This window comes from Nannobrachium achirus (assembly GCF_963921795.1).
Source record: "Nannobrachium achirus genome assembly, chromosome: 8".
Taxonomy (NCBI): Eukaryota; Metazoa; Chordata; class Actinopteri; order Myctophiformes; family Myctophidae; genus Nannobrachium; species Nannobrachium achirus.
The window spans coordinates 36607811-36620545 of NC_137817.1; the positions used below are offsets into that span (position 1 = coordinate 36607811).

At 43.0% G+C, this 12735-nt stretch overlaps 1 protein-coding gene across 1 annotated transcript in view; it reads right to left on the reverse strand.

The window, feature by feature from the left end:
• sorl1 (sortilin-related receptor, L(DLR class) A repeats containing) overlaps window positions 1-10877 on the reverse strand; it is a gene marked incomplete at its 5' end in the record, with an annotated part of 90446 nt that extends 79569 nt beyond the window's left edge. Inside the window, 2 exons of the mRNA XM_080731857.1 lie at window positions 3916-4168; window positions 10753-10877. Of these exons, the coding sequence (XP_080587983.1) occupies window positions 3916-4168; window positions 10753-10877 (378 nt within the window). The remainder of the gene's footprint in view (window positions 1-3915; window positions 4169-10752) is intronic.
• Between the last annotated feature and the right edge of the window lie 1858 nt (window positions 10878-12735).

Sequence of the window (12735 nt, forward strand, 5' to 3'; positions counted from 1 at the left end):
GCATAAGTGGGAGTTGAAACTAGCTTTGAAGATTTTCTATTGTAAAATGTACACAATACATAAGGTCTACTCTACAGTAGTCATATTGTATACACAATTATCACAGCTTCTGACAGATATGCCTGCTGGTGTCAATAGTAACATTAGTGCACATTTCAAACAGTGCTGTTCAAGCATAGGCAATTTCAGTTGACCTTGGAGTGTACTGGAATTGAAAAATGAAAGGCTGCTCAATGATGAGCATAATACACCTTTGTTTCTCACTGCTCTCACTCGAAATTTCAAAAATGTAAAAAATAAAGGAATAGAAATGTTGTCCAAAGCTTGTCCAACCACGGGCAGGCTTATGGTAAATAAATGGCATTTACAATATATACTTCCCTTTTTACCCATTCACACACACATTCACAAACCAACAACAGAGGCAGCCATACAAGGTACCAACCTACTCATCTCATAGGACAGGAGCAGTTAAAGGGATATTCCACTTTCAAAAAAACATTTGGTCATTTTATCGTCTAATGAGGCTTTTGTGAATACCCTGGACAGTTTTTAATTAGCTTGATTCAATATTTAGATATTTGATATTTATTGTATCAGACACTCCCCCACCCAAGGCCCATTCCTATACAAACACATTGTAACTTCTAACTCCATTCATCAAAAACGCCCGTCTTTTTTTTCTGGTAACTCATACTACCCTCCTAATACGTGAGCTGGCCGTATTTTTTCATTTACTTTTTTTCATTTAAACCACTACGGTAAGGCTTTATGTATCGCTCTGAATTAACTTGCCTACAGCAGCCAAATACCAGAAAAGAAGCACAGAATAAAGATACACTTAAAAACGAACAATTTATATTGAGTTATAATTAAACACATAAAAAAGGCTGCAGCTGCAAGTTTCCAGTCCAAGATCTCTTCAAGTCTGTTGTGGCAACCAGTGAGCCGTGAGCGGTTCAGATAGACAGCGTTTGATGTGGTGTAATAAACATGCTATATTGTGGTCACAGAACTAACCAGGCTGCCCACCCTTATCCAGAGACAACACACAGGACAAACAAACACCATCACTGTCTGTCCACTTGAGAACCCGCCAGCCAATCATTACTGCTCAACAAGCAAAGCACTTAGCAACATCAGCTGTGCCTGGCGGTGGCTTGTCGCTGCATGAAACCTGACACTGTTGAAGTCTGTCTTAGGGCTATTTGTCCTATTTGCTCTGTTTGGACTGTGGTGTCACCAGACAGGATAGACATCGAACCTCAGGGGAGTACCTTCTTATGATAATAACAATATAAGGACAGACCAAATCTAGACCCGTGCCGGATCGCATTCGCTATATACAAAGTTTGATGATATTTCTCTCTAACTACATTTAATCTACTCTAATGGACTGTTCATTGCTTTTCCCCCCAAACTGAGGATGTTTTGAATATCTTCTTTTGTATTGTACATGATCCGAGTAAAGACCATATTTAAAAGGTCAATGATTAAATTTTTGGAAAAGTTAAAATATCAGTGTCTGATGCGTAATCAGATTCTACTGCACATGACATAGCCGATTCAAAGCAGGGGAATAAAATGCACCCATGGACATTTAATAAAATGTCTCAGAGGTCAAATATAATAAATAATTACTTTTACTCAATTTCATTTTTATCATGTTAGCCATCATTACTATGATTGTGTGATAGATTATACTGAGTAAGAAACGCACCCTCCTGTTTTTAGTGCCAATAATCTGTCTCTTTCATTTCTTACTTTTTCTCTCACCTGGCCTCCCCACATAAACCCCTAAGAGTCACCTGGGGTGAAAATTTGGCAAAAATAGCAAATCTATAATCTCACAACACAACATGATTGATGTAAATCATCTATGTTCGCTAAAGTAAAAATCAAACCTCGGTTCGAAGTGGAGCGGTGAATCTGTGTGTGTGTGTGTGTGTGTGTGTGTGTGTGTGTGTGTGTGTGTGTGTGTGTGTGTGTGCGTGTGTGTTTGTGCCTGCACAACAGCGCCCCTCCTTTAACTTGTGTGGCCACTCAAGGTATTGCCAGGCTACAGACATACCCAGCCAGCCAGCCAGCCAGCCAGCCAGCCACATAGCCAGCCAGCCACAGACATACCTGTCTATTGGGAGCGCTTTCACCGCTCCAAAAAGGATGGGACCAATAAAGACCCCTGGGGAAGACTAGTCAACAACGGGTTTAAGTGGTTAACAGCCAAGTTTCTATACATGGATGGTTTTCTGTGCAGTACTATTCTTTTGCTGCATGCATGTCAGTGCACTCCCCTAACCTTGCGTTTCTCCTTTTACTCTCAAGTCTCTTTCAGCTCTTCTGTCCTTCAGCATGTTTTACTCTTTGCCACTTCCTCTTTCCTCTGCTACACAACAAGACATGCTGGTTTGTTCTTTTAACTAGTTAACAGATGCAGCAGCAAGGTTCAAGTCACACTGTCCAGTGGTGTCCTATTTCACAATCTCAAAAACCATCCTGCTCTGCCGTCGCTTTTTATTGATGATTGTAAATGTCTTCAGCCAGTTCTATACACACTGGTGTTGCTTTAGTGTGTACACTAACACTAGTATTTTTCTACCATTATGGGAGTGAATGATCTCAAATTGTTGTGGTGTCTCACTGTCTCCAAATATCCACCTCCTGGGATGTTTTCAAGATATAAGTGCATGAGTAAAATTATTTGTTTTCAGTTCCTCAATGAGTACAAGCAGAATAACTCTAACCCTAAAGAAATAGCTATGTGTGCACAGTTATCATAGCACACATTGTGCAGCTTTTGAAGATGCTGTGTTCATGCATGGGTCCTTTCTCACACATACAGTATATACATAACAGACACCAGCTATCAGAGAAGGAAGAATCACATTTAACCGGAAGATGTTATTTTGCAGAAAGCACTAAAAGAAAAGCCCACAACAATCATGCCTGGGGTCCTACAGAGCAGAGCGGTGGAAAAAATACATTTCACTGAAAGACAAAAACCTTAATTCATTTGAATAAGTGCTATGACAACTCAGATTGTCAAATATAATATACTTGTGATGAATATCATCTGAATATGATCCTGCAGTTTATTAATTAGTTAATAAGCTTATCATTTTTTGATACATTAAAAAAAACATTCTTTCTGCTTCTGTAACACAAAAGTCCCCCTTATTCATGTTCATCTTATCTAATAGTGAATAAGATGGGAGAGGTGATTCACTGTGGCACTGACGTCTGATATTCGCACTGTTTTTGCCTAAATGAAACAGCCATCATGTCCTAGTTCCGTTTTTCTCAATAATTATGTTACAATACCAAAGGATCAAGCCTCATTGTTAATGAGGGGAAAGATTATTTCATTCTGGACTAGTCCAAATCGAGAACAAATGTATTGTCTTAAAGCAGGTGATATGGATGCTTTGCCTTGATAGATAGTCACCTTTATTATCCCAAGAGGGAAATTCAGTGGACCATGGTGCTCGACTTTCATGAGAACAAAACGCACTGAATGTAACTGAACTAACAGAATTGGTTTGTTTACAAGAGCTTGGTAATGACGTCATATGAACAGCTATACGACTCCTGTATGGCGAAATTGTGGAGAAATGTGTACATTGTCAATACATCTCTTCAAGAGCCACTAGAAGATTTGGATCATCAATTCAACTTGAAAGGTCATTGCTGCCCATCCCCTTGATGACACATTCGGTGACAATAGGTAACTAAATGGAGCCATTTGTCCCTCACCTTCAGGGTTGTTGAGGTGTGAGATAACGACACATGATTTCCCTGCAAGCCGACCTTATACTGCCGTTTAAAGCATAACCTGACATGAGAATGTAGGTGAGAAGATCAAAACTAATGACTTTAGAAACGCCTTCAATGCCGAAGGTCGTTGTGCATTATTACCTGTCCATACACCTTGGGCATGGACGGTTCTGCAGCAGCGCTCCGGCGGTTCCGATGCAGCGGGTCAACGTCCCAACCCTCCCCGCTGTCCCTGGCACTACGGGCGGCACGGCGCAGCTCCGCGCCTCCTCCTCCTCCGCCTCCTCCTCCTCCGGCTGGTGAAGAATCCTCTGCAGCGTTTATCGTAACAAATCCTCTGTCCTGCGGCAGCACGTAGTGCGGATTCCGATGGAGACTCGTGGAGGAACTTGTTCTGAAAGCGCAGAGGAATAACACACATATTGCACAGCGAAGAGACGGCAGCATCTTCTCTGTCTCCGTTGTCGCCATGTTTGTGTATGTTTCGGTGTGTGTTCGGCGAAGGTAGATTCTAGATCCCATAGCCCGTTGGGGCGGTTGGTTCGCGTTGTGATTGGCTAAAGGGTTGTCAGGGTGACTCCTTAAGAAAAAAAAAGAAAAAGAAAAAGGATGCTGATTTTCTCCGCCAGGCCGAAGGCCAAGGACAGAGATGATGTTTTTGCCCCTGTCTTGTGTTCTGTCAGCTGCTGGCAGATGTCTGTGGCTGTGCAGTGTCAGTGTGCATGTGCAATGTCTCTTTGAATCCATTCCAGAGCTAATCGTGGAAACTACTTGGTAGCACTTTAAACTAAGGTGCTGTTAATAAACCGATCATCAGCGCCAATTTCTTTGTGCAGCTATAGTTTGGTATTGGCTAAAGAAATCACTGCATACATTCCACATGTTTTGTCCCTTGGATTCATTGGACCATGACAAAACTCCCCATATTATGCCTATGGCTGCCTTATACATATACTCCTACTCCTACAGTTGTACAAAATCCACACAACTTCAGACACAACTGAACTTGCTACACAATATCTGTGATAAACATATGATACACATTTTTATATATTCCATGTTTATTGTCTCCACCAGCCGAAGGCTGAGGGAGAGTATGTTTTCCCCTCCGTCCGTCCGTCCGTCCGTCCGTCCGTGCGTGCGTCCGTCCGTGCGTGCGTCCGTCCGTGCGTCCGTCCGTCCGTGCGTGCGTCCGTCCGTGCGTCCTCGCAGTTTGTGAGCAGCTAATCTCCGGCGCCGTTGGCCCGGTCGCTGCCAAAGTTAGCACACACACTCCCTGGATGCCAATTCAGAACCTCTGCCCCACATTTTTGAAATCAGCCTCATGGTGGCGCTATAACAGGCCGATTTGTGTGGCCTGGTTGTTACCAGCTAATCTCCGGCGCCGTTGGCCCGATCGCCGCCAAACTGAGCACACACACTCCCTGGATGCCAAATCAGAACCTCTGCCCCACATTTTTCAAATCAGCCTCATGGTGGCGCTATAACAGGCCGATTTGTGTGGCCTGGTGGAGACCTGTGCTCGGAAGAGCACTGCTTCTAGTTATAGATAAATTGGCTTCCAAAGTTTGCAGGAGGCGCCGAAATGTGGATCTCACATTGTCTGATAAACCCCAATTTGAATCAAATGTTGAGGGGCCACTACGCCTGTGGTTCTCAAAGTGTTGTCCAGGGACCCCCAGGGTCCTGGGGGCAAAAATAGTTTAATAGGCTACTACAGCATCACAACCACTTTATCCATATACTGTATGTTGGCTATTATTCAAGCTCACAGGCCGTCACTTTGTGCCCTGCTGCAAGCTTGTACATCTGCTATTTTTGAATAAAAAATAATAAACATCAAAAGTGTTTGGACAAAACCTTTTCAGACGGGATATGTGGCCAAATACATACATTTTCAATGCAACAAATGTCACTGTTTGTTGCAGAAACATTGCTTTATTTTACCAGTCTTCAGCAAATTTGGTCAGGCAATGTGACAATGAGTGTCAAACTGTTTTTGATATTCCATAGCAGTAATTGGGTCCAAAATTTGTGGAGGAGGCATATTTTTTACAAACACAACTGGGTCCAATTAACTGCTTGGCTTCATGTGGATGTCAGACTTCATTTGACCAGTCTATGATTACCCATACATTCGTGGACACTAAGTACACTTTGGAGGTATTTTTATATGAATTTCAATAATTTGGCTTCTACTCCACTACATCTCAGAGGCAAATACTGCACTACAATTATTTGAAAACTTTAGTTACCCACTAGATTATTACAAAACACACATTAACTACTTCAGCCTTATAATTCAAAATATTTAACATCCAATGAAGCTCAAATTTAAATTCCATGCTTTGGGGTCTATATAGGATGCATCTCCAAAAGCTCCTTCACTTTTGCCCATAGCTGACTTAATTGTCTTCATTCATTGAACAAAAACCTCAAATATTTACAAACTCGGATACAAGTTAAGATATTTTTGGGCAGGTGTACGTCACACATGCACTCACCCACTAGTTGAGAATATTGTGAAGGATGAGCCAGTGGTGGAAAATATCAATACCACCATGTAGAAAATACTGTTACTCGTAATGGTTCATATGTTTTTTGCAACACTTAACAAACATGCATTTTTCTTCTGTGTTGTCAATGGGCTGTTCTTGCTGAGACAGTCTGATCACATTCTGCATTGCCTTTCTCAATCACCAGAAGAAGAGTTTGGTCTTTCTCCAGAGCAAAATATACACGTCAGTTTTCACTGTTCCTAGCCTGAAGCTCCTGTAATCCATGCCCCAATAACGAATCCTCTTTCCTCTTTCAGCTGTTTTCCACTTGCTATTCTTGATCCAAGATCAGGGTAATTTCTATTCATACATTTATAACATACAATCATTGTCTCCACCAGCCGAAGGCTGAGGGAGAGTATGTTTTCCCCTCCCTCCGTCCGTCCGTCCGTCCGTGCGTCCGTCCGTGCGTGCGTCCGTCCGTGCGTCCTCGCAGTTTGTGAGCAGCTAATCTCCGGCGCCGTTGGCCCGGTCGCTGCCAAAGTTAGCACACACACTCCCTGGATGCCAATTCAGAACCTCTGCCCCACATTTTTGAAATCAGCCTCATGGTGGCGCTATAACAGGCCGATTTGTGTGGCCTGGTTGTTACCAGCTAATCTCCGGCGCCGTTGGCCCGATCGCCGCCAAACTGAGCACACACACTCCCTGGATGCCAAATCAGAACCTCTGCCCCACATTTTTCAAATCAGCCTCATGGTGGCGCTATAACAGGCCGATTTGTGTGGCCTGGTGGAGACCTGTGCTCGGAAGAGCACTGCTTCTAGTTATAGATAAATTGGCTTCCAAAGTTTGCAGGAGGCGCCGAAATGTGGATCTCACATTGTCTGATAAACCCCAATTTGAATCAAATGTTGAGGGGCCACTACGCCTGTGGTTCTCAAAGTGTTGTCCAGGGACCCCCAGGGTCCTGGGGGCAAAAATAGTTTAATAGGCTACTACAGCATCACAACCACTTTATCCATATACTGTATGTTGGCTATTATTCAAGCTCACAGGCCGTCACTTTGTGCCCTGCTGCAAGCTTGTACATCTGCTATTTTTGAATAAAAAATAATAAACATCAAAAGTGTTTGGACAAAACCTTTTCAGACGGGATATGTGGCCAAATACATACATTTTCAATGCAACAAATGTCACTGTTTGTTGCAGAAACATTGCTTTATTTTACCAGTCTTCAGCAAATTTGGTCAGGCAATGTGACAATGAGTGTCAAACTGTTTTTGATATTCCATAGCAGTAATTGGGTCCAAAATTTGTGGAGGAGGCATATTTTTTACAAACACAACTGGGTCCAATTAACTGCTTGGCTTCATGTGGATGTCAGACTTCATTTGACCAGTCTATGATTACCCATACATTCGTGGACACTAAGTACACTTTGGAGGTATTTTTATATGAATTTCAATAATTTGGCTTCTACTCCACTACATCTCAGAGGCAAATACTGCACTACAATTATTTGAAAACTTTAGTTACCCACTAGATTATTACAAAACACACATTAACTACTTCAGCCTTATAATTCAAAATATTTAACATCCAATGAAGCTCAAATTTAAATTCCATGCTTTGGGGTCTATATAGGATGCATCTCCAAAAGCTCCTTCACTTTTGCCCATAGCTGACTTAATTGTCTTCATTCATTGAACAAAAACCTCAAATATTTACAAACTCGGATACAAGTTAAGATATTTTTGGGCAGGTGTACGTCACACATGCACTCACCCACTAGTTGAGAATATTGTGAAGGATGAGCCAGTGGTGGAAAATATCAATACCACCATGTAGAAAATACTGTTACTCGTAATGGTTCATATGTTTTTTGCAACACTTAACAAACATGCATTTTTCTTCTGTGTTGTCAATGGGCTGTTCTTGCTGAGACAGTCTGATCACATTCTGCATTGCCTTTCTCAATCACCAGAAGAAGAGTTTGGTCTTTCTCCAGAGCAAAATATACACGTCAGTTTTCACTGTTCCTAGCCTGAAGCTCCTGTAATCCATGCCCCAATAACGAATCCTCTTTCCTCTTTCAGCTGTTTTCCACTTGCTATTCTTGATCCAAGATCAGGGTAATTTCTATTCATACATTTATAACATACAATCATTGTCTCCACCAGCCGAAGGCTGAGGGAGAGTATGTTTTCCCCTCCCTCCGTCCGTCCGTCCGTCCGTGCGTCCGTGCGTCCGTGCGTGCGTCCGTGCGTCCTCGCAGTTTGTGAACAGCTAATCTCAGTCACCGTTGGCCCGATCGCTGCCAAACTGAGCACACACACTCCCTGGATGCCAATCTAGAACCTCTGCCCCACATTTTTCAAATCAGCCTCATGGTGGCGCTATAACAGGCCGATTTGTGTGGCCTGGTTGTTACCAGCTAATCTCCGGCGCCGTTGGCCCGATCGCTGCCAAACTGAGCACACACACTCCCTGGATGCTAATTCAGAACCTCTGCCCCACATTTTTTAAATCAGCCTCATGGTGGCGCTATAACAGGCCGATTTGTGTGGCCTGGTGGAGACCTGTGCTCGTTTTTTCTCCACTCACTCATTCAGGTCAATCAAATTTCAGGAAGGCCATGAAGGCCAGTGGCCTTAATGCCCCAGCTGACTGTACCACTTTCTCCTCTGGCTCTGATTTGATTGATTGAAGACTTTATTAGAAGAAGTTTGCATAGGTAAAAGTACAGTTTCATGACAGTACAGTTCACTGGTACACGGTCTACTAAAAGGAGATCCTAGAAAAGACTAAGCTTATTTCCATAGGAAACCATCTTTCTTGTCAATATATAGACAGTAGACACCGGTGTCTCTTGTCATGTAGACATCAGTGTCTTTTGTTGAGATTCTTAAATCTTAACTTAAGTCTTAAGTAATCTTTAAACCAATTCAGTGACATTGATTGGTGCAGGGCTGAGCATGTATCAGATTGTAAATACCATCCTTTATCTATTTCACTGCAGATTAAGTTATCATTCCTAACCCTTAAATTCAACAAATTCTTAAAATCATGTTTTATTTGATGGCCTTCCTGCCCTGGCATTCGGCCAAGCCTTGCTCCTAAAATGACCAATATTTTTCCAGGCCTGGCCAACACAAAAGAAAGAAAATCATGTCAACTACAGACATGTCACATGGCTGTACTTCTGGGAATACCAGTCCACTCGCCCTAATTCACACTTGCCCTCTTTTTTTACGCCGACCTCACGACGACCGCTTGGTGGGGCGGTTCTTAATCTTGTATTCTTGTAGGCTTATTTGTTTTTACTGAGGATAAGGTTAGAAATAATTAAATACGTTTAGGATTAAACATATTTTACTGAGGTTAAGATTGAATAGGGTTAGATTACCGAGGTTACGTTTAGGAATACCAGGCAGCAGAGGCGGCTCCAGGGGGGGCTTCAGGGGGCTTTAGCTCCCCCTGGTGAAGGCGTAGCACCCCCTAAGCCCCCCCACCCCACAAACCCAATTGTGATGAAAAATATTTAAGGAATAATTTAATAAAATATATATGAATATGTGAAATACAATTGACTGACTTATATGTACACCATACTATAAAATCATACTTTTTATGCTGGAAAGCATCTTCAGCAAAAACCCTATCTGATCACCTGCAGTCCTCAGATTTCGTCCGGAAACTGCTAATGATCTGATCTGTTCAGTTATCCACACCCCAAGCGAGTGAATCTCGTTTGTCATATTAGTACTAGCCCTTACCCGTTCAAAGATATGAGCTCCAAAATGATGTGCAGTGTGTGGGTTATGGGATGTGCACTGTGCATACAGTATATGAGGGATGGAAAGTAACTTTAACTGGTGCTTGCATGATAATATGTAGGAGCATCAATGTAAGAAATACCCGTTTCGTTTAATGGCTACCCAACCCGCCCACGCACACACCCGCCTGCCTGCACACACACACACACACACACACACACACACACACACACACACACACACACACACACACACACACACACACACACACACACACACACACACACACACACACAGAGAGAGATGGTTAAACATGTTGCCTCATGCTAGATGCAGAATAGATGAGCCTCAAGCTAGATGCAGAATAGATAGTAGATACACCATAAAAATGCTAATATACAGCATACGATTTGTGAAAGTGACAAACGGGCTTCACAGTTATGTCAGGTGTGTTCATATGCTAATGGTGATGCGATTTCAGATCAATTGCTCCAGCCACTGAGGAGAAACGCTGTGACAGACACTCACTCACTCAGACAGACATTCGCAAAATTATAGTAGGTATAGATATTCAGTATTGTTTGTTGCCTAAAAAAGCCAGCTCCCCCATAGCCCCCCCAGTCACAATTCTCTGGAGCCGCCGCTGCCAGGCAGAGACTGTCTGCTTCCACGGGTGACCCTTTCAGGATGACTAGTGGTACGCGGTCATGTCCCATCTTCTCAGAGAATGGATGCTGCATTCAGCCTCAGGTGTGACCTCGATGGTCACACTGCTGTTCCCACTTCCCAGCTGGTGTAGGGCTGTTGTAGTGAAGAGACATGACATCTGTGGAAAAAGAGTGAGTTTGTACAGACATGAAGAGCATGAATTCAATAGGTAGAGTAAAAAAATACAATGACTTTACTTCTTTCTTTTTTCTTTCTTTCTTTCTTTGCTTGTTTTTTCCGCTTAAAATAAATCTGCCAAACGGAGCGAATCAGTCTGGATTCCTTGGAGGCTATATGGGGTCCGCTTGCAATATCCTCACGGCCCACCAGTGGGCCCTGGCCCACACAGGTTGGGAATAGCAGAGATAGATAGATAGAGGCCGACCTGTACTGAGAAAAGATGCAGCACCCTGAACCCACAGACTGTAGTTTCCCATCACGTCCTGTAGCGCCCTCTCCTGGTACAGCAGTCTATTGCTCTCTTTCACATCAAAGGTTTGATTGATTGAAGGCTTTATTAGAAGTTTGCATAGGAAAATGTACAGATTCATGACGGTACAGTTCACTGGTACAAGGTCTACTAAAAGGAGATCCATGAAAAGACTAAGCTTATTTCAACAGGAAACCATTTAAGTATCTCATATAACATTGAATGACAGACAAATAGAACACAGTAGGCCTACTATGCAGTAGATATAAAGAAAAGGAAAAAAAAGAAAACAGTAAACTGTCTAAACAAACAGTAAGTATATACAAGGAAGGGGCAGGGGAGGGGAGGGTTGGGCTAGGTTTTTACCAGTTGCGAACGGCTGCTGCCTGTAAGTGGTTTTTCAGGGCAATTTTAAAGGATGCTAGAGATCCACACTCCTTTATGGCCTTCGGTAAGGCATTCCACATTTTTGTGGTATAGCAGAAGAACGAGTTTGACCCTTTCTTTGAGTTGACTCTGGGTTGAACGTGATCTGTGGCACTGCCTCTGGTGTTGTAATTATGGACATCCTTAAAGCTATACTGTGTAAGATGCCCAACTAGTGGTCATTAGCCCTATAGCAAACCGCGGTCGCGTCCGCGTCTTTCGGCCGTTTTTCGTACCTTCAGACCCCCGCGTCTGCCTCCACCTCGCTGAGATCTATCTTTTGAGGGGTCCCTTGTTCCTGTGCGTTCAGTAATTCGAGAGATACGGACTCCTTCACCCTGCCTGGTAGGCGAAATTACCTAGAGAAGGGATGGTACAAACGGGCGACAACAAATATGGCTGCCATAGCGACCCCACTTCAAGATGCGCTGTGATTGGCCGGCAGTTGTATAACCCTCGCTGTGATTGGCCGGTAGTGTGATGACGCAATTTTGGCGCGAGATCCGGTCCCCGGCAAGGATCGCAGTTTACATATATAGAGAAGGCTTTACAGGCTGAAATTCACGGAGTGGGTGTTCTAAAACTTTAGCGATTTAACAGTTAGGACAATTTTAAGATTTGTTTTATAAAAAAAGTTACATGGTACAACTTTAACGTTTATAAAGTATTTTGACAGGTATTTGGGTATCATAGTGGTGTAGTGTATCTTGTACACCAGGCCCATTGCAAGTTGCTGTACTCTGTCGTCTACTCTGAGCCACCCCACTTTTAACTGGTGAGTAGCGGTGAGGTGAGTCTGATAGGGAAGGTTAAGCAGGACCCTAATTAGTTTATTTTGGGCTGTTTGGAGTTTAGTTTTTAGGGCTTGTGGGGCGTCACGATACCATACGTGGACTCCGTAGTCAAAGAGGGGCTGGATTGTTGCACCAGCTATGGTCTTCAGTGTGTTGAAGTTGACCATTGGGGCGATCCTCTGTAGGAAACGAGTTCGTTGGTTGATTTTTTTTATTACTTTAGAAGTCATCTTTTCGCTGGAAAGATTAGCTTCAAGGATACATCCTAAGTAAGAGATTTTGTTTTTTCGTGTTATGACCTTGTCACCCACTTTGATTGTGAAGTC